General features: G+C 31.2%; 3 protein-coding genes and 1 long non-coding RNA gene across 4 annotated transcripts; 1 reads left to right on the top strand and 3 right to left on the bottom strand.

Annotated features, from left to right (window-relative positions):
• Positions 1-16,093: 16,093 nt before the first annotated feature.
• LOC139087381 (uncharacterized) lies at positions 16,094-16,594 on the bottom strand. The gene is made up of 3 exons (XR_011544120.1): positions 16,496-16,594; positions 16,377-16,437; positions 16,094-16,320 (listed from the first exon to the last, which is right to left on the bottom strand). It is a non-coding gene; the product is annotated as an uncharacterized lncRNA (long non-coding RNA).
• A 1,295-nt stretch (positions 16,595-17,889) lies between these two features.
• Positions 17,890-19,372, bottom strand: LOC139087136 (growth hormone-regulated TBC protein 1-A). Its single transcript, XM_070635853.1, has 2 exons — positions 18,882-19,372; positions 17,890-18,798 (listed from the first exon to the last, which is right to left on the bottom strand). The coding sequence occupies exons 1-2, from the start codon at positions 19,063-19,065 to the stop codon at positions 18,023-18,025; spliced, it is 960 nt and encodes a 319-aa protein (XP_070491954.1). The 5' UTR covers positions 19,066-19,372; the 3' UTR covers positions 17,890-18,022.
• On the top strand, positions 19,346-21,856 carry Dbp73D (putative ATP-dependent RNA helicase Dbp73D). Its single transcript, XM_070635851.1, has 2 exons — positions 19,346-19,487; positions 19,560-21,856. The coding sequence occupies exons 1-2, from the start codon at positions 19,465-19,467 to the stop codon at positions 21,616-21,618; spliced, it is 2,082 nt and encodes a 693-aa protein (XP_070491952.1). The 5' UTR covers positions 19,346-19,464; the 3' UTR covers positions 21,619-21,856.
• Positions 21,857-21,931: 75 nt separating this feature from the next.
• On the bottom strand, positions 21,932-26,982 carry ana1 (anastral spindle 1). The gene is made up of 4 exons (XM_070635850.1): positions 26,819-26,982; positions 25,670-26,724; positions 25,482-25,608; positions 21,932-25,417 (listed from the first exon to the last, which is right to left on the bottom strand). Exons 1-4 carry the CDS (start codon positions 26,915-26,917, stop codon positions 22,049-22,051), a joined length of 4,650 nt encoding a protein of 1,549 aa, XP_070491951.1. The 5' UTR covers positions 26,918-26,982; the 3' UTR covers positions 21,932-22,048.
• Positions 26,983-27,072: the final 90 nt, after the last annotated feature.

The raw sequence follows: 27,072 nt of genomic DNA, 5'->3' as shown, positions 1-27,072 counted from the left end.
TCTATACTAGTAAGCATTGAATTACAGCTGTGAATGAATTACAAGTGTATAATCACAATACTTTACAGCTGCAAATTACAGACATACAAGTTGCAGATGTAAATTGCTGTAAATAAGTTACAACTGTAAACTGCTATGAACAAGTTACATCTATAAACTGCTGTTAACAAGTAACAGCTTTAAACTGCTTGTTTCAGTTGTTATTCAATGCACACTAGTATAGAGTCGTCATATTAATTAATATTTATAATATCATTCAATGGCACTGGTTCGATTGACAATTCCGTAGGATGTACATTTAAAATTGATTTAGGGATCAAATGGCAGTAATTATCACGTGAAGTTGATCGCGAAGTTTGTATAGAAATAAAAGAATTTACCAAGCCTAAATTTCAAGCTAAAATTTTAAACAGAAATTAAAACATATTAAATCTACCAAAATGCATTCCACAATTTCCATAGAATGAGCTTTTAAAGGCATGAGAAATCGAATGAAAATAAAATGAAGACATGAATCCATTTTTTTGGAAGTCTTACTTGAGTGAACTAGAATCTAAATTAGACTAACATGAAAATTCATTCTAATGGAAAATGTGAAATGTTAAAAAAGTAACTAATAAAGCAGTTGAATTTGATTGAGATTAATTGACTGAAAGCGTAAAGATTGGAATATCTGATAGTAAAATAACCAAAAATGCATTCTAGGGGGTCAAGAATATTAATTTGAATTTGAAACCTAAATTCGTGACACAAATTTTCTTTTGTTGACTTTCCCTATGACGTTTACATGACGTTCATATATTTTCCAATAATTTACTTAACACAGTATGACTTCCTGGAAATTAAATTCTTGGAACGATTAGTTCATTTTTACATTAGTTTAATATAATACTTATTCTGATGCTTTGAGCGTTTATATTGCCGAACAGCAACATTACAACGCCGCGTTGACTGCAAAACGTAAGAGTATTCTGACGGCTATGTGATGGCTTTTCAGATTGTCTTCGACTTTCCCAATTTCCCACAATTCAGGTATCTTAAAAAAATCGATCAAAACTGATTTTTCATTAAAATGTCAACTAAATTAAATTATGGTCTACATCAACCAAACATGATTTTAGTAGAGTGTGGTAGGGTTCATCAGAAAATACTCTGCAGGCCTACAAACCCTAGATTTTTTCCTCAACTCATGAGTTTTGTTATCAAATGTTCAAATGTTTATATCTAATCATGCAAAACATCTCAATATATGTCGACCTAAACTAACGATGATTGTGAAAAATATAAATTAAGGTTAAAAAAAAACAATGAATCAAAACAAAATTGTTAATTCCTAAAACAACAAAACTCGTTTTTAATAAGTAATAGAAAAAAACAAAGAAAAATAATATAGTTAAACTAATAAAATGAAATGAAATGAAAGTTAAAAAAGCTTAAAAACAAACCCTAATGAAAATAATAAGGAAAAAAAGAAGAAAAAGTAACATAAAAACGAAAGTAAATCAAGTTACTCTAAACAACCTCTAGATGTATAAAACATACCGAAGAAACAGAAAAAGCGAAAAAATAAAATAAATAGAAATCAATATTATGAAAAGAAATAAAAAGCAAAACTCATATATATTTCGATCATGATTATGTTATCATACATAACTTTCAGCGCCAATCTACATTCTATGTGTGTATAAATTCCATATATTGTATATTATGCACACTAGAACACAGAGTCAGTCACATTTTCTATAATGGTAGCACAAAAGGAATATGCCACAGCATACACACCCGATGAAATTATTGTGAAAGCGATTAAAAGCCATCGAATGGATGAAAAGGAATCACAAAAATACAAAGAGAAGAACAAAGGAATGTCTAAATGAAAATATAAGCACATGCATGCAATTTTGCGGGGATTATTCAATTAAAAATTATGTGGAATTGCCAATTGAACTGAACAAGTACTTATGGTGGAAAATCGTTTGATGTTCAATTAGATACATGCTCTATGCCAGTGTTTCCACTTATTGCAACACATATGAAGCTATATAAAGGTTTTAGAAACACACTAGTGGTCTTACTTACTGTAATCATGCTTCTACGAGGAACATACATAGGTTGCCACAATATGTACTCTGTCACCTAGTTCTCTATCCGCAGGTTAACCTGACATTCTTTCATCACTTTTATGCGCCATGTAGCTTTTCAGGACATCTTTTCCCTACCGGATTACAACCTTAAGCGATGTGCAGTGATGTGTCACAGAGTATAAATTGAGAAGCGGTGCTTTATGGACTGGTTCATTGAAACAGCTTTAAAAAGTGCACAGATCGGGAATCAGACTTCAATTGACAAACATAAAGAATTAATAAGAAACGGACTTTTCCTATCTACTTACTTACTAACGACGACATTTTTCGTCCCTTCAATTTCTGCACAGTTTACTATGTCATTGGTCCATCTTTAGCATTTTTCCTTTAAAAATAAGCGAGAAATGATACAACATAATGTAGAAGATATTCACGAATTTTATCATGTCCCAGTCACTCAATGGGAATGAGATCTGCGCTATGTTTATTTAATGTCAAGCATAAAAATCTATGACTCAATTACCTTGAAAAACGAAACAGAAAAAGAAGAGAGTAAAAAGGAGAGGAATGGAAAGTCTTTCGATTTTTTTTTCTTGTGTTCGTCTGTATGGAGAAAAATTAAGTCTGTTTGTTCTATACGTACACAAAGAAAGGCAGCAAATGTTTTTATATATATATCACAAGTCAAGTCGTTACTTTCAAGTTGAAAATGTGCTTATATGATACATAAGTAAAACTATATACATACATCTATTATACTAGAGAATATGAATAGTAGAAAAGGAAGCTTAAAAAAGGAAATATTTGTTCATTTGACTACCCGCTTCGCGACCTATACACTTCAACATTCCGTTCTTCTTTTTATGTTGCTTTACTTTGCTTTTTTTTCCTCCTCTTCAATATCCTCACAACTTTTTTTTTTCTCGTAGTTTTATGTGAAAGAAAGAAGGAAAGTTTCTATATATACACACGAAGCTCCGTAAGAATTTTCTATCAAAAAACTATGTTTTTTGTGAAATTCTCAAAAACTTTAATTTTCTAACTTTTTGTACTCTTATATGGTAGAAAAAGTTAATTAAGATAGTTTTTCGAATAATCCAGCTTTGTAAATGCTTTAATTAATGATTTATTTCAATTTGAAGAGCGTCTGATTGTCAACTTTACCAAAAGTCGATATTTTTATTTTCGACTTTTTTCTTCAAATATGAATTTTAAAGCTTAAAAAAGATACACAAAAGGTTTTCGCTCCTCTAAGCTTTCGTTATGTGCTCTTATTTAGTAAAAAAAGATGTTTAATTAAGGAGATATTTACAAAAATCGTGTCAGAATGTCAACTTTTCGACACATTATTGCAAAACAAAATGTGGTTTAAAACATAAATTTCAGTTAAAATTTGTCTACAAACAAAATAAATTTAATTAAATAGTACTTTTAAAGATCAAATTTTAATCCTAGATCTATGACAAACAATTCTTAGTCGATTTAGAAAATTTTTAGTCAATTTTTGCAGTTCCCTTTTTACGGAGATTTACCCATATACACACGAAGGTCTGCAATTTCAATTTTCTTCTTACAACGATAAACATCAAAATCGTCGCATTTCGTTAGAAAATAACACAAAAAAAATCTTTATTTTCATTACATGCGGGGAGAGGAGGACCCGAGTGACACAATTGAAGAAGGTTTAAGCACGGTGCCTCCGTTTCGCATTCATTTGACCGTGCATTTAGCGGAGTCTTAAATGCTCCTCTTTGCAGTCAAAAAGCTTGCTCTCAAGAGCAGATTAAGCTCCGAGCATGCTCATCTAGTAAACTTATAGTGATCAAGCTCTCGAAAGCATGCACTTTGCATGTTAGGGTTTGAAGCAAAGCCTTCTTCATTTGTGTCACTCGGGGAAAAAGAAGAAAAATGTAAAGAAAATAGCAAAATCATCCTAGGATCAGAACAATAAAGTTTTCCAGAAAAAGCTTAACAAAATAAATAATTTTCATTAATTTTTCCATCTTGTTGAAAACTTTTTTTATTCCTTACAATTTTCATTTATTTATCTCCAATACACAATAATTCTATTTTAATTAAGTTTGAGTGCTTTTTTGCACATAATTTAATTATGTGACTATGGAAGTAAGATAACGTACAGCAAGTCCTTAAATACTTGTTTTGTTTTATCCATCGACATTTAATATTTTAGTACCAGCAACAACAAAAAAATCTAAATTCTGTCTTCGGGGTATTTGAGACAGCCTCAATCAATAGTATTGGTGATGATATTATTCTCCATATATTGGCTGTTCGCATGATGATAAATAGCTGCAAATCCGAAAAATATAGTAAGTATTTATTGCCTATAAAAGAATGACGAAAATTTATAGATATATTATACATGGTCGTGTCTCTGCTTGAACATACTATTAGCTTATTGTAACTAGAGCATCAAAGAAGCTAGGGTTTGAATTTAAAACTGTGTATGTATGTGGTCAATGACTTATTTACTACTTACCACGAAATTCATACATATTTGAAAGTTAGGTGCTGCTCAAAGCTGTCTAGTAACGATTTTGTGTCAGACTAACAATGACATCTGAAATTTAAGTTATGTGGACACTTTAGAAACAGTGCTACTCAAATTATGCTTCACGACACATTACTGTGGACTTCAACGGACCAAAGTCGACTTGAAAGGCTGCGATTAAATTCTATTAAATATATAAGGTCTTATTTAAGCCATAAGTTAATTAATCAGGGATTTAAATGTGTCACCTGGAAAAAAAGATTGAGAAACTCTGCTTCAAAACCTAAAAACACTTTATTTCCTAACAGGAAAGAAATTCAAAAGCATATAATCAACTTTGGACTCGTAAATTGAACTGTTTTGACATATTACTTACATTTCTGTACGATCCATCTTTATTTGAGGAAAGCGCGTGGAACATTAAGATTTGAGATAACTTGTATACAAATCGATTCGCAAATACGCACACATTCGACTGTATACTATGTATTATAGAATTATTGCTGTTCCTATAAGGAACCTTATAGACGAATGAAAAGACCGACTGACTTTAATGCTTTTCAAAAAAAAAAAAAAAATCAGATGGAGTCTCTAAACGGTTATGCTAATAGAAATTCAGTAAAGAAATCCTTCTGAGTCAGCTGTTCTGTGATATCGATCGTAGAAAAGGCATGGTGTTGTGCTGCTTTGATGGTTGTATGCACGCGAACAATGTTTTAGGAAAAGTTATATGTTGCTAAGAAGTAGATGTAAGATAACCTCTAATTTTAGAAGGTAATTTCCCCTCATCTAATAATAAAAATTGTCGCATTAAATGAAATGAGACCGACATTGATTATTGGATATAGATTTACTATAGCCATTGTCCAATTATTTATGTTCCCTTTTGTTTCTAATTCTTCCTTTAATTCTAACTTCATATAACAGCTTATGATTTCAGCTCTTACCCGACAGCCTTCAACAAGTCAATATTTCAATATAAATATGGCATGAACAGAGTTAATTTCTGTTTAGTGAGTGCCAGCTGCCAAGTAACATGTTGTCTTTTTAATTCAATCATCAATGATATCCGACTTTGCTGCCAAAAAAAGTTATCTGTCCTTTTTTTCGTAATGTTTGTGCCGAGAATATAAATAAACGAAATATTTTATAAAGAGGAAATATAATGTATGGCTACAAAGTGCAACAATGAAATATTACTTCCAGTTTTATTAGTTTTAAATTGTTTTGTTATGAGATATTTAACAATTAATTTTTGACTTCTGTTGATTCTCATATGGGGTTCTAGTTCTATACATTTTTTAGTAGCACTATATTTTTAACAAATGGAGACTGTTTGTTTAAAAGGGTATAGGTATGATACATATGTAATGGTCATGTAATATTCGAACGACATAAAGGAGGCTATGGAATCCGTATAGAATCTAAACTGGTTCATATAGACCCCGAACTCTGTATAATTTCCCGATTGCTGTTATATAGAGTCTTGTGTGTCTCCCAGGAAAGCTGTCTATTAAGGTCTCGTATCCAGAGGGAGATTTTTGGGATCAACACCTTCTCATCTTTGGAGAAAATACTTTAATTTGATCTTCAATGTTAAACTTTAATTTACTCTTCAATATTTAAACAAAAATGGCTTTAATTTTTGTCTATACTGCCCATTGATATTGTCAACGGTAACGCAAAATCTACTATCCTCTACTATGATGCAGCTAGGTACTTTTCTATAGACACTTACCTAAGAACTCTCATTCTCTTCATGAAAAGCAAGGATAACTGAATTTCTCAACTACTTTTCTGACCAGACTTAAATATTCCAATTTTCTTACTTGACAGGATGTCAGTGACTTTGTAACAAAACCATCATTTCTTCCATGTCGCTCAATTCGACTTTTGCTCTTTTTGACAGACGAGTTGATATTGAAATTATCGTTAACAGCACTAACCAAAAAGTGCAAAAAAATGCTCAAAACTAGTACGGCATTGAATATTTTTCTATTTTCCTCGCGAAAATAATAGGAAAAAAAACTTTGAAGAAATCAATAATTTGATTTGTGCTTGAAAAATTTTATGATTTTATTATTTTTTTTTACTTTTTCCTTGTTTATGAATAAAGAAGAAAGGAATAGAAATGATGTCATATAATGCTCGTTAACCTTCATTTACTGTTATATTTTTTTTGTTTGCCATTCGATGTTTTTCAATGACTTGAAAGTGAAAAGAAAAGAAATGTGAAAATGAAAGGCTATGCCGAAAAAGTCAATGCAAAGAGTACTTAAAATAAATTTTATGAGTGGCTATTAAATTTGCGGTTTCACGAAAAAGCCAAAAACTTTTCTAGGGAATATAAAAAAAGTTTGTGTACGAAAAAATTCATGATAATTATTTTTGTCATTTTTTAAACAAGAACTTTGTGTCTGTAGAATTAAATTTCGCAGGTAAAATTCCAATTAATTATTTTTTATATTTCAACAATCACTATCGTTTCCGACTTCAATTTCCAGTTTAAATTTTATTCCATTTACGTAATTATTTCATACACCCAACTGGTTAAGGGGTTGTTCACTAATTGCGTTTGCTTTTGTGGGGGGAAGGGAGTCGAGAGCTGCGATTTTACACAGCTCAAATAAATGTATACAACAAGAAAGGGAGGAAGGAAGGAACAGGTTTATAAAATATTCGTTTCTATGCGTGATGTAATAAGTGAACGGTCCCCGCTTAGGGAAATTTTCTATTTCTATTTTCACGGTGATTTTTAATTTGGATTTTCGCAATTTGTGTGACAAAGTTGAATTTTGTCGAGATCCGGTTCTATCAATATTCCATTTGGGAGGTAATCCTGTAGCTCTCGTTCCAGTTTTTCGTGAAAAACTTCAAGTTGCTGATTCGTTTTATAATCCAACTTTGCCCAAAAGCTCAGACTAAAGCTTCAATTTCTTGATCTCTAACTTTAAGCAGTTGAGGTACGCCTTGCCAAATACTCCATAGAAGTACCTTACTGCTTTTGAAGCTTTTTGTCATACAATCAACATAAAATTCAATATTTTAGAATCGTTGGATATTGAGTACGAATTCGAGACATAAGATTGATATTAAATTTCCTTCTCACGAGTTTGCCAAAAAATTTAATTAAAAGGTTTATATTTTGTTGACGCAATAATTATTCTACTCATCTCATTATATTCTTTGCAAGAAAGTTTTCCTGACTTTTTTTCTCCTCTTGCGTGTACATAAAGACTTATAAATATGAGACTCGCTTAAGTATTTTTACATACATTCCAAATTAATGATATTGTAATGAAAAAAGTATAAAAATTTATACTTCAAACTTTTTCTTTTGTTTGTGAGGCATTAAGCAGAGATACTCAGATACTCTGGATCAGTGGTGGCCAACCTTATTCGAGCCAAGACACAATTTTGATTTTGAAAATTCTTCGTTTGTTCAAAATTTTATTGATTGTACCCAAACGACACAAGGCTCTACTTGGCAGTGTTTGGCAGTTATTGAGAAGACACATAAAGTAAGAAGTCCTTTGAACTTCTGTAACTCAATAGGCGCATGGAGAAATATTGTCACCACGACGACGAGGCTTAATTTAGAACCAAATGGCAGCCTCTTACCGAAAACAACTAAATTTGGCAACTGGCTGTTTTAAGTATTTTGCAACCTTGTCATCTTGGGAGCAAGCAATTGTATATGTGCCGATCTGATCGGGATTATACCTTAAGTTTTCAGATTCGCATACCAAATTGTTTGAAAAACTGCCAAAAATAATTGTCACACAGGTTTTCCAGCACTGCTCTTTATTATCAACTTGTGCATTCTTCTCTGTAATATGTGTAGATTGTGTAAATAAGTTGACTTGAAAATACATAAATTTAAATGAATATAAATTTTACAGTAAATTACAAGATTTCTCATGTAAGCGTAGATCTTGTTCAAATAAAAATGTTTACATTCCAAAATATTGTTTGCTTCAGGAACAAAACTTTAAATTTATTTACACACTTTTATAAAGAAATGAAATCGATTTTTTTAAAAGTTTCCATCAAAAACAAAAACTCGTCTGTATGTTAAAAGTTTAGGGATGCAAATATAAAGATTTTAGACATTTTGGATGTATGTATGAGAATCAGACCTGACATTTGTTTTGAATCATCTTTTTGTGCCTTAAAATACCTTAAGTATCAACAAAAATGGCCATAAATTTTTAAACGCAATTTATTAAGCGAAGATAATGTATAAGTGGATCATTTAGCCTTAATTTATGGTAGTTTTTTCTCATCTTCCTATGAAAATTATGCAGTGATTCAGAATCTTTGAATTACTTACTTACTTTACCCATGTTCTTATTTGAGGCAATCTTACAACAAAACTGACTTTGTTGCTCTATTACCTAATTTGTACAAATTTTCTCATTCCATGTATGAACATTTTAAAGCGATGAAATACTATCAGTGGCCTAAATGACAGAGCATGGGTCTTCCGTGTTTAAGAGCGCATCCAGCTCATTAGGCTTGGTCCTTCAAACATTATATGTAATGATGGATCCTGTTAATATCCAAAACCATGTCAGAATCACGCTAGCGGATTTTGGATCGATTGATCGACTTGTGCCTTTCGGGTATAAAAGGATGTCATGAAAAATTTATTCTCTGGCCTGTCATTGATATGTTCGAAAATTGTAATTGAAGTTTTAAACATCCAGTAAATTTGAATTGCATGAGTCCTTAGACTTTCCAATTAATTCTTTATTGGTTCTAATAATAATTTTTGTGACACAAATTGGACAAGCTTCCTACAACATTGCATACGAATGTTACTAATATAACTTTTAAGATACAGATTGTTAATGCAAAATTTTCCTTCACACATAATTTCTTTCCTATTTGAAAACTTCCGAAACTTTTATGAACTATACAGTGCAATCATGGTGTGATTACATATTCTGTAAACGAAAACTTGATGAAAGAGTACCTAAAAAAAAAATTTTCTCGTTGAAAATTGCTTATTTTTCGATAAAATTTGGGCCATGTTTAACTATTCATGTATTTATTTTTATACCTAAACGTAAAAATCCATAACTGTACAAAATGTGTTTATAATATGAAAAAGCAATTTTATTTTCAGCACTACAGAAAAGAAGGAAAGAACACTAATCGTTCAATATTCAAACACATCAACAAATTACTGACATCATGGCATGACATGAGAAAATCAATAAGCGATCAAAATCAATGCCGAAAAAATGGCAATAATTTCTCATATTTTCATTCAGTGAACACGCTTTCAAAATGATGGAAAAGAGGTATGTATGTAGCCTGTATGAATCTCTCTATTCCACAATACAAACACTTATTCGAGGGTAATTTTCATGAACATGTGCTGACACAACACCTGAAGAAAATTATGATAATCCAAGTACTTTCATATTCCTTCTTTTTTTTTAAAGAAATAGCTTTAAGGCATCAATAGAGTTCCAAAATACAGACAAGATATTTACATGAAAAAACTCTTTTGATTCTGATTTCATCGATTTTCTTTCCTATTTTCTCTTTCTCTCGGATGTCTATTTATTGTAAAAAAAATACGAGTTCACCAGGTTCACATACATAGTAGTTTGACAGCAAAATCAGAAAAAAGATGATTGATAATGTGATGTAGAATTAGAACGCGAACTTTGCAAAGGAGCAATTTATTTGTTCAAATTATGTTCAAAATCGCAAATATTTCAGTCTCTTTGATGATTGATGTTCGCCAACCATTCATAAGAACTCTATGAATATAAGAAGTAGGCACAAAAATGCTGAGTGTAGCACAAAATCCCATCATGGCATTATGTTGCTGAAATGTTTGCTTTAAATATTATTCATAAAATTTCATAAGAAGTAAATTTGAAGAAAATGACTTTAAGCTTGTATTTTGTCCACGGATGTTCTAGTTCTAGTTGTGCAACTTCGAAGATCGAAATTTTACTGAAATCTGGTAGAAAAACAATGTTTGATTGATACAACAAGGATATTACGACCCCACATTGTCACAGTGTTGCAGAAACAGGTCAGATTGACGTGTCGATGTCCTGGGGTCACTGTGACGCAACGTGTTGTTCGGGAACTTTAACAAGCTTTACTAATTATTCTATTCATTTAAATGAGCTACCTACATGTGGTTGAGTCTATCAAATATACCGTCATGTTTAAAACTTTAAGAATTTTGATATTCGAGCCTTACGTGGCTTCGTATAGTCAAATCCTACTGTCAAATCAAACACTTATTGTGACTTTTAATCACTTTGATAATTACTATATTTCAATGAACAGATTGCATGTGTGTTAATTATGGCATGAGCCGTACTTAGGAAATAGCGGTTACTAATAGACTTGATGATATTAATCACGAATTTTAATGCTACCTTTTTGTATGGATTAAAAGTAAATCAATAAAGTTTTTAAACTTTTATATAATTCTTGTGAACTTTTTCCTTTTTTGGTAAATATTTGGATGTACATATTTTCCTAATTATTTATCTTCTTCCGCATGATTGATTAGGAAAGAAGAAAATTGTCGATCATCAACATGATTTCAATTATTTTCTTACTATGTGACATAAACTTTGTATTTGTTCCGAGTCACATAAATGCTTTTTTGAGTAGCTTCTCAAATTGAATGAATTACCCTCACCCATCATTCAATAAATTACTGTAGCTTATGTTGATGTATATTCTAATGTACATATTTGTGTGAGTACAGGAGGACATTAATAATTCAGTCCACCGAGAGGCTAGTATTTCATAAATATTTGATTTTGAGACGAAGGCGTGCGATATGTTGGAAATAAAAATGGTAAATGAATTGAAATAAGTTAAAAGGTTGTGCGATTTACTGCCTATTATTGAGCAGATATATGTACCTGAAGTGCATTATGTAATAATGCTAAATAGGAACTCATCGGGAATCAAATCCAATTCCTACAGACAAAATGTGTGTGAAATCCTATCATGTAAAAGTAGATTAAGTAGCTACGATAATTCTCAGAAATTACAGCCCACAAAGTAGGTAAATATAAAATGTTTACAATTCACATATGACAACATTTTCAAAAAGCTTTTCCAATTTTCAAAAGGTGGTTTATAAATTTTCCGTGCTTGTTGTATTCTAAATAAAGTGAGGAAACAACATTACTTTTTAACCATCAGTCGCGTGATTTTGAGAGACATGAAAAAGCAACAGAACACACAGGTCTGATGGGTTAATAGCCTAAAATGATATGGTGAAATACAAAGGAAATCGAGAAAAAGAGTAAAAGTGAATAAAATAAAACTTTATAAACTTAACAACTACGCCCCAAATTTTTTTTATTCTACTTCTTTCAATTTCCACGAAAATAGAACAAACATAGTTAACTCAATTAATTTGATTACATTGGTCATTTCTATCAATAATTAAGGAAATCATTTAGGAGTCGTAGGAAAATATCTGAACTTGTACTTTGATACTGCCAACCATCCATATCATAGGGGGAGAAAACGTATGTAGGTATGCATATAAAAGAATCTAGCAAATAGCTATTGTTGTACAAATAATGATTTTCCAAATGTTTATGTACATGCTTGTGTTAAGTGAATTCAAAGAAGAAAGGAAAGAAAGCAGGAAAAAAGTCGGACTCGGTCATTTTTCATTTTGTTAATGATTTTTTGTTTGCTCTTTTTCATTTGTTGGAATGACTATTTTTAAGCCATATGTAAATGTAGAATGAAATCACTCAAACTTGCCCACGTTTGTGTGTCAAAGCGTTTTCACTTTTTAGCTTATCGCTGCTTATCGTAGAAATTTGACATGACCATGTGATTTCTGTTAGTTGCAACCCCTTATAACTTTTACTATTCTTGCTTGTCTGATAGGATTCGAATCCACATCCTTAAAAGACTTTGCCGTAAATGTCTGTCACACTACTGTATCGCGACTCAATTTCAGATGATTTGCGACACTCTAAACATATAATTCAGATTTCAGATTCTTATGCAGCTATAGAGCTAGCTTTAGGCGAAATCTGTGGAAGATCATGAAACACAATTGATCTATAAGGTCAGTCAAGTAAGGAAGATTCTAATACCATGCCACCAATATGACAAACATTCGTATTTTCTACTGCATGAATGCTCATTTGACGAAAGTTAAATAGTCAGCACATTTTTCCACTTCTAGACCTTGACAGCTGACTTTATGGATCTTAACAGGAAACAAAAACAACTACATAATAAAATTAACAGCTTACTGGCAAGTACGCATTTTAATTGTTTATTCATGTTTTGTTTGTATTGTCTATGCATTAATTTTCATTTTCTTACCCTCCCCGAAAGTTCAGTAGAATCGAAATGTAAATTTATTCAAGAAATGAATCTTCTTATTTTCTTTTCCTCACGAACTCCGTTTCCTTTTCATTCTGTTTATTTCTTTTTGCTTTCATTTTTCAATACCAATCATTGTTGGTGATAATTTTTATTATTTCATTTTGAGATTTCATGATGTGTCTACTGATGAACTAAATTTTATTCACTCAACGCACGCAATCCACAAATATGTACAAAGCCACAAAACCGAAATTAATATTTATATTGAAAGAAATGTGTACACGTAATGAAAAAGGGAAATGAAAGAGTTGATAGGATGTAGTAAATCAAATCAAATTAGAAACAAATACTTACAGAACGAGAGATGTGGGTTTTAAGTTCACGATATCCTTTTAAGGATTATTTACAAAATTATTACAAAATTTTCATATAATAAAGCTCTAGACTGCTCTAGACCTTCTTTCCCTCCGCTTTATTGTTCTTAACCCGAGCGACACAAATGAAGACGTCTCCGCCAAATCTCTTTTATTTTTATCAAATAGAGACAGCTTTCTTTAGTTCTCACAAACTCTTTTGAATAAATTTTCTAATTTACATTTAACGGAATTATTAAATTTAAATTCTAACGTGTTTTAGTAATTTAAAATCCAAAACCTTACAATTTAATGAATTACGTAGTTGCAATACCCGATTTTCAGAACTTTTTTCATTTGTGTAGCTCGGGTAACTCGAAACATCAAGTGAGTGCGAATCAGATAGCTCCTCCAGCTTTAGATCTTAATATTCATTCAATTTGAGTCGTTAATACAGAAGAATAAGACTAAAAGGAATCTTTAGATTGATCTGAGTATCGTTTTTTAATTAAAATTGTTTCTAGTCTTAAACCAAAAGCAGGAAAAGAATATGAAAGTGATAGCGAGCATACCCAATGAATTTTGTAAGAATGCGTCAATAAATAATTGTTTAACTGTAAATAAAATCGTAGAAAAGTTCAATACTTGACTTTTTCCACTTCGTGTTTCCACTGTATTTTCTTCTTTCCATTCGTTTTCCTCCTTATTTCTACAAGCTAAATATTAATGAGAGTCATTTTGTGTTTTCATTCGAACTGAACTGACAACGGGTTAAAAGGCAAAAACATGTTAAATGTGAATGAGTGGAAAAAACAATTCGAAATTACATTTTAACCCCAACACAATCAATACTCAAATATTTATGAATTAAATTAAAATTTTCAACACAAATGCTGGCTGGAAAAAAAAATACATTTTAGTAGGTGCCACATATATTTTTTTTTTGTCATCTCGGCACCTCATAGAATATTTAATATATTTTATGTTATAGCTCATTGACTTCATGATTATAATTTACATTTTACATTTCTGTATGTGGAAAATTTACATAAACGTGTGAATGAGATGCGAAATGCTTTAACATTTAACATTTTCCCCGAAAAAATATTTCTAGGTGCTTTTAAATAACAGTGGGAGCTATAACTATTAACTTGACATAAATGGGCGATGTAATTTTATAAAATGTAAATGATGCAAAAACCATAAAACGATCATAATAAATCAGACCATGCAAATATTAATGTCTGCGTTGGTTTGATGTCATAAACTCATTTTATTCCGTTAATTCCTCATATTGTTGTTGTCAATTAAAGTAAATTCCCAATGATGATACTTTATTGTGTCATTTATGGATGACATTGCAATCAGTAATTTATTGAAAGTAAAATTAAAAACTTTCGAAGCTTCAAAAATATTAAACAATTGGAAACTGGACAGTTTCTGAAAAATTAATCGTTTACGAGGATTCAACTTTTATTAACACACAAGTGTCATCACAAAGTCGCATACACAAATTACAGTCGCACACACAAGTGTGTCATCACAAAGTCACATACACGCGACACACAAGTGTCACACAAAGGACACACAAGTGTGTCATCACAAAGTCACATACACACGATGTATGCGACACACAAGTGTCACAAAGTCGCATACACAAATTACAGGACACACAAGTGTGTCATCACAAAGTCACACAAACAAAGTCCGCGCCACACAAAACTGCCAACTCCAAAAAGTCTCAGAACTTATTACACCTTGCATTGTCATTAACATTGAACAGAAGAAACGATGCATTGCATACTCAATAATCTCCAATGTCATTTAGGGACTCATTTTCAATGTGTATATAACATAAACATCAACCTTGACATAAATTGTAGAGAATAATGTAATGATGGTGTAATGTTATGTGTGCCTTATCATACAAAATCCAGGTAATTGATTTTTCCATTGAGGAAAATAAATTTTCATGTTCTCCATGTTTCTTCCTATCTACTTTCATTTCTCGCCATTTCTTCTTTCAGTTTTGCCCATGTACAAAAAAAGGCTGAACATAAAGATGCTCCACTTTTATACTCCACTACCTTTTCCTTCTCAATTTAATGAATTATTAGAGAAAAAAGCTCTGATTTAATCTTGATCGAAATTCAATATCCTGAAGAATTTCCTGTTTTTATCTGTCATGCGATTTATAACAGACTTTCTTCTCTCGATGTATTTTTTTTTATCCATCTCCTTCTGCTATTTTCCATACAATTCGATGCCTTTATTCGTTTATTGAACAGAAATTTATGAGATGAAATAAAAACTTTTTGAATAATTTTTATTGATTGTAATTTTCGTGATAAATTGTCTCCGAAATTTCGTTCTAGCTTTTTCATGACATCTCAATTAATACCGTTTTACACAAAGTTTAGCTCTTAAAGATGTAGTAATCAGAATTGTATTAATTACTCTAAAACTCTTTTGATTCTTCTTGTAAAGTGATTAATGTGAATTCTAATCATTATAGATCGATAGAGAAAGGTTAAAGAGAGGAATCAAATTCATGACTTTAACCAAATTTTAAAGTTTAAGACAGTTTACCTCCAACTTTTTCATACATGGGACCTTAACAGATTACCCGAATATGACGACACTTGACGACTGATTTCGATACATTTAAGGGAGGAAAATCAGGTTCGCTGCAATATGTTGCTTGGGTTAAGGACCACTGGCTGGATATAGATAACATTTTACCATACGAAGTTTATATTTTAGGAAATTAAAAAATCTTTTATTTAGGCATCTGAATATAAATTACATACATTTTACATTTTTTGTAAGTTCAAATTAGAAATTACCCAAATCAAATTTCTTTGGAAATCACTATTGTTGATTTTAGATTTTAGATAACTTAATTTTAGTCAGTTTTCATAGTTGTTTCTTCTATTCTTCTACCCCATACCATTCTCACCATTCATCCCGGTGCCTACTTTCTCTCCATTTACCGTAATTGAACAATTTTTACATTCGACTGAAATCAAGTAAAGTTCAGTAATGATTAGAAGACAGTCAATAAGAAACACTTACTTGTGATATTTCTGTTATCCCAATCATACTCTTCTGAATAATCAAATAGCTCATAAAGTAACTAAAGAGATTAAGAGATTTGTGATATTTAAAATGATATATGAATTAATGAATCTTACATCCCAAAAAAATGGCTCAGCACATGCGGCTGTAATGAAAGTTACCAAAAGTAACAAAACTTTTTTATCCATAGTTATGATTCTCGTGCTTGTTTAAGGTATGACTTAGAAAAAAAAATCATTTCGTCAAGTTTATATACTTTTCAAACAATGGCATTTAAAAAAGCTGTTTGGTATGAAAAAATAATTAATTCAACTACATGCCTTTTGCATTACTTCTGAGCTGATTTTATGATTGTTGATAAAAGTTTTCAGAATCAAAAGACGTATTTTGTTGTTATTAAAGTAGTTTATTTCAGTTGTTGGGAAATAGCCTTAAAGATATTTATTTAAATTCTATAGCTGCATAAAGCTTTAACTGAATATTAGTTGATTTTTGAATCTGCAATATTTCCTTGGTCATTATTTTTTAATGCAACGGTGGAGCTTTTAGTAGAATTTTCCACATGTCCACTATTGAAAACGCAATGATGGCAATCACCTCCTAAATAAGGACATTTGAGTATATTCAATTCACGAATTCTTTAAAAATAATTAGTCTTACGAATACTCGTTCCGTTTACATTGGTGGTACTTGTATTATTGTTGATAAAAAAATTCATTACACTTGGCAATACTTCATCTGCCTCTTCCTCTTCTTCTTCTTCTTGATTTTGATAGTCAAAATAAAAGTCCTTTTAAAAATAACCGAAATTTCATTTTCAAAAATTTTGAAAACATTACAAATTACGTTATAATATCATCAATTGTAGGGTTTTGAAGCATTTATCATTTTTGTTGTTGAGATTCTTATAACAGTATTTTCAGAATCTTACAACAGCAATTAGAAAGCCTTACAACAAACAATCTAATTCATGTTCAGCATGTTAAGTTCAATTTCTTACCAATATTTTAAAACTATCTTCAGTAACACGATTTAATTTAATACTTTTCGATGAATTTTCAAATCCCTTACTATACTTCATTTTTAAAAGAATCAGCACGACGAAGACAATCTTTACTTCCATTATTATTCTTTCAAAGACAACTATTAGTGTGTTTGCTTACCATCAAACTATTTAAAGTATTTTTGTAAAATGACTAGAATATGCTGCAAAACATAAGTAATTGCCAGTTTATGTCATTTCATAAGAGAAATCAATCATCAAGAGTAAAATACAATGAGCTACTTGCTGTCGTGAAGTTGGGGGCATTATCAGCAATTTTACGATTTTTACTTATTTACATGTTAAAGCAATAAAATTTCTATTCATTAAACGCTTTTTCACTTAAAAAAGTAGCATGATAAGATAGTACGTAACAATAGGTACTTGTAAATTGTTAAGCTTTTGTGATTTAATTGGAACAAATTGGTGATAAAAAAGCAAATCTTAAATGACATAACAAGAAAGTAATAAAAATATTAATCTTTTATTGAACTAGACAAGTATAAATAATGTTTATGCATTAAAACATAAATTATAGAATCTTACAAAGATTTTTTTTGTTAAAGTTTGTTCTAGATAATAAAATTAATTGATTTCTTCATTATACGTTTGCATTATTTCTCCTTAAAACTTGAATTTCACGTCTTTTAAGTTTTAACGAGAACATAAACTTCATAAATTCATGAGAGTTGATGAAACGGACGTCTTTTGAAATGTTTCTGAATAATTCAGCCAACTCATTTATGTCTTCAACCTTCATGATATCGTCTTTAAGTATTAAAACAATTGCTAGACTAGTACGAAAAATTATTTTATATCCTTCCGAGAATATAGCATCCCAAACTCTTAGTGATGTTTCGATTGGTAGGACTTCTGCGAATAGACAAATAAACCATTTTGTCATAATTACAATCCATGGCAATCCAAGCTCGTTCATTTTCTCGTTTACTGTAGGCAGTCTAATTTTTATCAATTCTGTTACTACTTCGATGTCTCGTTTAAGACCTTTCATAGTTTTTGTATGATATTCCGGCGATACATTTTCAACTAAATGCTTTAATAGCCAAAATGTTGCTTCCTCATCTCCAGCACATACTATTAATATCAAACCAGCTATATAATTTAATCCTTGGCAATAGGAAACTACTGGATTATGCGAAGCAAAAGCACTCAATACATTGTAAAGACTAACTTTATATTTATCAAAATAGATATTGTCTGGAAATGTTCGTGGTATATCAATTTTTATGGAGTCTACAATCTCTTTTTGAAATTGATTCCTAAATAAATCTTCATATAAATTCGGATGTTGTTGAATTAGTCTTTGACAACCGCTCATTTTCAGCCAAACTTGCTTTCTCAAATTCAGTGGCACGCCTGCAATATAATTAGAATTAAATTACTTGGATGTTTTTTGGGTCAATTACATCAGATGACTAATGAATTTTTTTAAGACTTGCCTTTACGTATAAAATTTTTCAGCATTGTACTTTTAAATAACGGATTAGTTCTCGAATTTAGTGCTTCCCATGCCATCAATTGTTTTGTTAGTTTCGTGAAGAACTCCTGATTTTCCTCAATAAATCGCATTTCTTCTGGACATCTTTTGAAGCCATATTCATCTATTTCACTTGCTTGCGCCATTATTGCACTCCTCCAAACGATATATTATGATTAATGTCTCAGCAAATAGTCATCAAAAATCCCATTTTTCCAAATAAATAAAATAATATTTTAATGTTTTTGATTTTATGCTAATTTTTCCCTCAAACTTTTAAATTTTCATTGTTCGCTAATTTATGCTTGTGTTTTTTGTTCGTATGACTAGCTCAAAGTACTTATGTACACTAATACACTAAATTCACTTTAAAACTGTTATTTCTATGTATGAAAATTATAAGATAATAAATTAATAATAGTGGAAAATGAATCATAAATTTACTGGACTCAATTTTTCTCGCGGATTTTTTGCTCATCAGTCACTTTGGATTGTTTGAAAACATAAACAATCACACGTGAGTGCCGTAAAAATTATTAAACAAAATGGATTTATTTGTAATTAATCGGTAAATATGCACAATAATTAAATCTAAAATAATATAATTAACTATAAATAATGACTATTGTATTATTTACAGCTATGATGAAACGAAAACTGAAGAAAACAGTAAAAGTCGTGAGCAAAAAATGCTGGAAAAGCTTCAAAGAAGGATAGAGGAGAAAAAGAAGCAAAAGCAACTCGATGAATCAACCAACAGAGATGACAGCATTAAGGATGAATCTTTGGCAATTGAGTCAGTTGAAAGTGATGAACCGGTTAGCAAAAAGAAGAAGAAAAATAAAGTTAAGGAAGATCAAACTGAATTTAAAATTGATGAAAATGAAATGGATGTTCAGGAAAATGTGACAGCTGAGGAACCAGAGCAATCGGATGAAATTCCCTATACAATATTGGGAGGACAGAAATTCGTTGAGCCACAGCCAATAGAAATGATTCTTCCTTATTGGCTTGCACATCCAGAAATCATATCGAGTGATTTGAGTGTTAAAGGAACAGACATAACTGAACTCAAATACATTTGTGAAACACTCCAGAAAAATTTAAAAAATATGAAGATTAAGAATTTGTTTCCAGTACAAGAGAAAATAATGCCCTATATCCTCAATGCACATAAGAAACCAATTCCATTTCGTCCAAAAGACATTTGTGTATCAGCAGTAACCGGCAGTGGAAAAACATTAAGTTATAGTGTTCCAATCGTTCAATACATAGTGGACAATAAAACTGAGAGTCGAGTAACTGCTCTTATTATGCTACCTGTTTTTGAACTTGCTACACAAGTTGCTTCCGTTTTTGACAAACTCTCCAACAATTTAAAAGTTCGTTCCTTGTTGCTTACAAAACATCGAGATTTTGCAGCTGAACAGAAAGCTTTGGTAGAAAAGACAATTGATGGTGAATACAGTTCAAAAGTAGACATAATAATTAGTACAGGTGGAAGACTTGTAGAGCATTTATTTTACACAGAAGGATTTGATCTGAAATCACTAAAGTTTCTAGTAATTGACGAAGCAGATCACGCAATGTCACAAGTTCATAATGATTGGTATCATCATTTACTACAGCATTTAGGAATAACAAATGAATTACAATCAAATCGACTTAGTTATCGGGATTTAATTTCATTAGTAAATGACGATGGAAGTTATAGACTTCCTCAAAAACTTTTATTTTCGGCTACGCTCAGTCAGGATCCTGAAAAAATGAGCGCATTTAATTTATTTCAACCAAAATTATTCACAACGGCAGATAATAAGGAAGACTTAATTAAATATCAAGAGAGAAAACAAGAAGAAGAGCAACGGGGACAATTTATTGGAAAATATACGACACCTGCTGAGTTAAGGGAATTCTATTCGATTACGGAATATAAGCTCAAACCAATAACACTTTATGGATTAATTAAGAAACATAATTGGAGGAGATTTTTGTGCTTTACAAATACAGTCGAGACGTCACATCGTTTATCATTTATACTGCAGACACTTTTTAACAAAGATTTGGTAATAGAAGAATTGTCGTCATTACTTCCATTGAAAATTCGTCAAAAAGTTTTACACAAGTTCAGTAACGGTGAAGTAAATGGAATAATTTGTAGCGATGCTTTAGCTCGAGGTATTGATGTTGCAAAAATCGATTGTGTAATTTCTTATGATGTCCCAAAGCATTTAAAAATTTATATTCATCGTATTGGACGAACAGCACGTGCAGGACATGAAGGAACTTCCGTTACACTTATTGCACCGGATCAAATAAACTTTTTCGATAAACTCATAAAAACAGCAAACAAAAAGTCTGTACAGGAAATGAAACCAGAAAGAGAAATTGAGGAATTGAATGCTCTTAATTTTGCCAATGCACAAAAGAAATTGAGAAAGGCATTGGAAGTTGAAGCGTCTGAAAGGTCAAGGATTAAATCCAAATCAAGTGGATTTTCATTGTTTGAGAAGTTACAGAATCAAGTTAAGCCTGCTGAAAATGTAGAAATTATGCCTGAATCGTGGAAGCATGAAAATATTCAAGAAACTCCCAGTAATGGCAAAAACATGAAAAAGGAAAAGAAAAATGCAAATAAGAAAATTAAGAAAGCGAAAGGAAAGCAAGCAACAAATAAATCCACAGAAGTTTCAAATTAATTTAATGTAATTATGGCTTGTTCTGAAGAAAAATTAACATAAGTTAATGATCCCTTATGTAACCTAATAAATGAATTATTTTTAAAAATTAAAACGGCATTTTTAAATTCAAATAAATAGAAGGAACGAGTCATAAATTAAAAATCCACAATTAATGTCCAATGATGTCCATTTATTTGTACAACCATGCATGTCTTTTTTTAAAAACTAATGGAAAATAAAATATCATAAGAAGTAATGGCCAAAGATTCAATTAAGTCACTAAAATGGCATAGCAGTTAACATAATAAGTATTTATAAAGGCACAGAAAAATATTTTTAAAATTTTAGGATCAAAAAAACATTAAGGAAATAACTTAAAAATTTTAATAACTAATCACTAACATAACTTGTCATTTTAAATTTCGTTGTTCAAGTACTTTTATAAGCTCTACGATTTTTCTTTGTCAGACTTGTCTTTGCTGCTGTCAGAATCTTTGACTGTTGAAACACTATCTGCTCCATTGAATACATGTGAACTTCCCGCGGTCTTTGCTAAATTCTCTGAACTCATTCGAACAGGTGTGGACGTCCTAAGTTTTGCATTTTGTGATGAATCACTTTTAGGATCATTACTGCTAGTGCTACTTGACGAATGTGATGCTTTTAGAAGCGATTTAACAAATTTACTACTAAGTGAAGAGTCATCGGATAAATAAGGATCATTTCTGCTTCTTGTAAGCAATTCTCGACGTAAAAAGTCACGAAGATTTAATGGCTTTCCGTCACTTGACGACGTTGAAGTATCAAATTCAAAATTTATTTTAATGGAATCTTGATTATCACTAGAGCTTGATGAAACTGCCTGCTTCTTACTCTCTTCTGTTCTCTTCATAGTTGATGCAGCCCAAGCCATTCCATGAGTTAGAAAATCTTTTTCAATTTCCTGTATACCACTTAACGTGTCATTAGAATTGAGACTCTTATCATCGTGTATATGCGGCCCATGATGCTTTTCTTTAATTGGTGTGTGAATAACTTCAGTTCTGCCTGTATTTTCGGGAGTTTTCATTATTATTCTACTTTGAGCAGGTTTCTTTCTTCTCGGAGAAATTGGTTCAGTCATTTGATTTGTTGTCGTCGGTGTCGTTTTATCATCCCTTTCAAATCCTGCTTCCAACAAATTGTCCTTGTTCTCATCTTCATAATAAATTTGGAAAGACGATTCAATCAAATTTCTTTTCTTCAATTCTCCCATAATATCCATAAGAGATGAATCAGTCGATGGAATTTCTTTTTCATCATCTTTAGTAAAATTAACAAGGCTGAGACCATCCTGTTCAACAAATGTCTTTATATTCAAATCAGGCAGTGCTTTCATCAAGTCATTCATATCCGGAAATGAAATCTCAGCTTGTCTAATTTCACTCGCATTCTTTTGATTATTTTTAGCATATTCTTCAAAATTTGGGAATGAATGAAAAGCACCAACTCCACTGATTTCGTCTTGGATATTAACTTTACTGGCCGTAGGCGTTTCAATTTCTGCGATTGTTGATAATTCATGAGGCTCGTGCTGTTGCTTTTCAAATTGTGGACTCTTCAAACTTAATGGCGGTCTTTGTTTCTTTTGATTCTTCTCGTCTTGTTGCTGCTTAATTAATACCGAAACGTCCTTAATTGTTTGCGTTTCTCCATCACTTGTTGTGATTTTCATTCGTGGCAGTTTTGGAATGTCTTTAAGAATTGGTTGGAACAAATTGTTATTATTATTATTGTTATTGTCTTCGGATGTGACACGATCTGGTGGTGTATCACGAAAATCAGATGACGTGACTGGACGAGAAATTCCGGAAATGCCTGAATCTTTACTGACGCCAAAAGGTCGTGTTTGATATTGCAAAATGTTATTTATTTCCTCAGATGGAGGGTCGTCACGATTGCTTGGAGAATCTTTGGTCTCGGTAGATCCATTGACATTCTCCTTAGTTGCTGTGGTCTGTACAATATCTTTGTATTCAGTAAAGTTATTGAGTTCATTACTAGATAATGAGTTTTCAATCAATTTCAATTTCTCTTGCCGAACTTTTTCCATCATTTGTGTCAATTCTGCTATCCTTCTTTGACAGTTTGCAGTATATTCTGAGTAATTATTCAGCATTTGAGATTCTAAATATTTAGAGACGTCAGCCATATCTTCTTGAGTAATTTTCGGAGGTTTAGTAGGAACTGGTTGAGATCTAACTGTTTTTTGTGAACTTTCTGTCGTTGATTTCTTTGATTCTTTTTGAGGTAGCTGTGGTGGCTGATTTACTTTTTTGCTGCTTACATTAGAAGGTGCTGTTGGTTTAGATTTCTTTGCATTACTGCTAACTTTTGATTGACTTTCTGATGTTGTTTTTCCTTGCTTCTTCTTACTCAAAATTTCTCTCCAAATTCCTTCAACAATCTTTTCCTGATCTTTATCCTGCTTCTTTTTAACTTCAACACGATCTAAACTTTCATTAATTTCACTAATAAAGCTATGATTGTCATCAATAAATTTCTGTAGTCGATTCATACGATCTTGATCAAAACTTAGTTCATCATTTGACGATCTATTTCCTGTTGTATTAATTGTGGAACTTCCAGGAGTTGTTACTGAGCTCACATTAATATTCAATTGACTTCCAATATTCTTATTCATTCCTAACACTCGTGTTATATAGTCCATTAACATTGGATTCAATTTTCTTTGAGATTCCTTTCCGGAAATTAAATTGATTTGCGGCGGAAGTTCATGATAAACTGTTGATACAGAAAAATCTTCAGAATCGGCAGTTTGTTGCTGTTTTGGAACTGATGATACTTTCGAGGATTTTGATGATTCCTTTGACATTGATTTAGGAGGAATTGAGATCTGTTTTAATTGTGAATTTTTCAGGATAGGTTTAGGTGCTTCTAAAACTATTGGACTTGTCTGTGTTTCTTGCTGAGATTTCTCTTGTTCTGGTAACTTTTGAGATTCATTTTCGACAATTTCAATGTCTGAGTCAATTGATTTCTTTTTCTTAATTGGAGTTTTTGGATAAATTTTTCCAGGTTCACGACTAAGGGTGTCGACACATCTGTATGATTTTCGAGACTTTTTATGTGGAGATTTAGGTTGCTGTACTTTGATAATTATTTCTACTGGTGGTTGTACGACTTTCTTTGAATTTTTCTCTTTTGATGATGAAGAATCATCAGAAATCGTGTGCTCAGAATTCGATGATGAAGATTTAACAACTTCTTTTTCCTGTTGCTTCTTAAACAATTCTCGAAGATTTTTTTCTAGCCGTTTTTCACGTTCCTGAATTTTTTTCTCTCGTTCATTCAATTCGTTAATTTTTTCTAATTTTGATTCATCAATTTTATTGTCAGAATTTAAGGCTGCCTTCTCCTGCTCCAATTTTTTAATGCAATCCATAACTTTTTCTAAATCAGGTCCAGGGATTTCGTCACTCTTTTCAATTTCATTCAATAGAAGCCTCTTTTGATGATTGATTTTCTCCAATAAATCTTTCAATTTTTCAACCTTAACTAAATTATTAATCTCACTATTCGATCTCGTTAATTTAATCGTTGCTGATTTGTCTTTCTGTGTTTCCTCTCTGCTGCTCAATGATGGCGCACCAACATTTATCTCACACAATTTTTGTCTCATAGATTTTTCATTTCGATCAACAGGTGGACATGTGATTATATTCTTTTTCATTGCATTCTCAGCAGCTTCATTCATTTTCCGTTGACGAATTTCTTCCTTTCTTAAAAGTTGATCTCTTGAAATATTCGTTTGCATCTGTGAAATTAAATAATAATATTAAAACTCATTTTATTCCACATAATATGATAATTTTTCTTACATTTGTTCTAGATTTAGCCTCTTGTTCTTGCTTGCTCAATTCATCCAATTCGAGTCTTAATTTTTCATAATCCCTTCTGATTTTCTCTTTCTCTAATGCTTCTTGAGAACGCAAGTCAGTTAGCTGCCTACATAAATGAAATTATGAATATACCCATATGTCCAATATTTTTTATAACATGTACTTACTTCAGAATATCTTCATTTATTTTCTTTGTGATCGCATCGTCATCTGTTTGTATTTGAGCATTTTGTCGTGCATTTGTTTTTGACTTTTCATTTCGTACAATTAAATTCTTATCGGGCACATATGTTGTTTCATATTTATTACCAAAATCCACATATCTTACACGATTATCGGATGCCTGCACTTTCTTACTTTTCACTGGTGAATTTTGTTTTTTACTATTATTAATTTTCGCTGGAGAATTTTTTAAAATTCCTTTCTTTTTCTTAATCGGCGATGTTCTTATAGTCACTTTCTTAGGAAATTCTACGTTATAACTGATTGATTCGCTATCAGATGATCCAACATCGATAACTTTATTAATTTTAATACTATCTTGATTATTGTGCAATCTTTGTCTCAGCAAATTTGATATTTGATTGAATTCTACTTCAGATTCATCATTATTTTTTACAGATTCATCTTCTTCTAGCTCAGCTATGCTCTCAATTTCAGAATCACAATTGTTTGAAGAATCTACAGAGTTCGATGTATAATTTTGTGGATTATATTGTTCGGAATGTTTATGAGGATTTGGTTTAACAATAAAGACGCTATCATTTCCTTCTTCTTCAGACACGTCCGTTTCAGCATTCTTCTGTTTATTGATTAAATTTTCACTAAACCTTCTTTGTGTAAGAAAGTCAGCTTGTATACCAACAGTTTTTTGTTGCTGACGTTTCTTTTTCAATAACTTTTTCTCTAATTCACGTTCACGTTCTCTTTGAACTTGAAGCATAGCTACACGACCTCTCATTGCTGCCATCAGTTCTTGTTCGTCTTTTTTGTCACAAAGAAATTCATCTTCTTCACAACTTGCATCTACTGCTGCAATATGAGCATCTCCAAAATGACCAACACAGTTGTCTATTTGCTTCTGAATTTCATATTGTGTTTTTCTCTTCCATTCACCAAGTTCCTTTTCTTTTATTTGTTGTAGTTTTTTGAGCTCTTGCTCTTTTGCACTGCGAGTTTTCTTTAATAGTTTTTGTGCTAATTCGCTGGACTGTTCTCTGACCTTTATTTGGAATAAATGTAAAGAGATTAAAAGTGTGAGAAAATCAATAAAACATGAATATTGTATTAAGTTCCGAAGAAGGTTTTTTACTTACAGATAATATTCGATTGATTTTACGTTTTTCAGCTTCTGCATTTTCTGCATAACTTCGTCCATTATAACTCATCTTATTAATATTAATATTTAGTGACATTTTACTGTTTTAGTTAGGGTTTAACATGCTAATTTTAATAAAATTTACTAAGCGTATAAAATTCAACAATAATAAACAAAGAAACCGTTAGAAACTCACAATATGTAAATTTAAAATTTTAAAAACCGTTGGACTTTTTCAATTTTTTTAATTTA

The sequence above is a fragment of the Chironomus tepperi genome, unplaced genomic scaffold (genome assembly GCF_022539635.2).
Source record: "Chironomus tepperi strain 1889 unplaced genomic scaffold, CSIRO-AGI_Ctep_v1 contig_100, whole genome shotgun sequence".
NCBI classification, from domain to species: domain Eukaryota; kingdom Metazoa; phylum Arthropoda; class Insecta; order Diptera; family Chironomidae; genus Chironomus; species Chironomus tepperi.
Note: the sequence above shows the minus strand (reverse complement) of the source record. Positions and strands in the feature narration are given on the sequence as shown.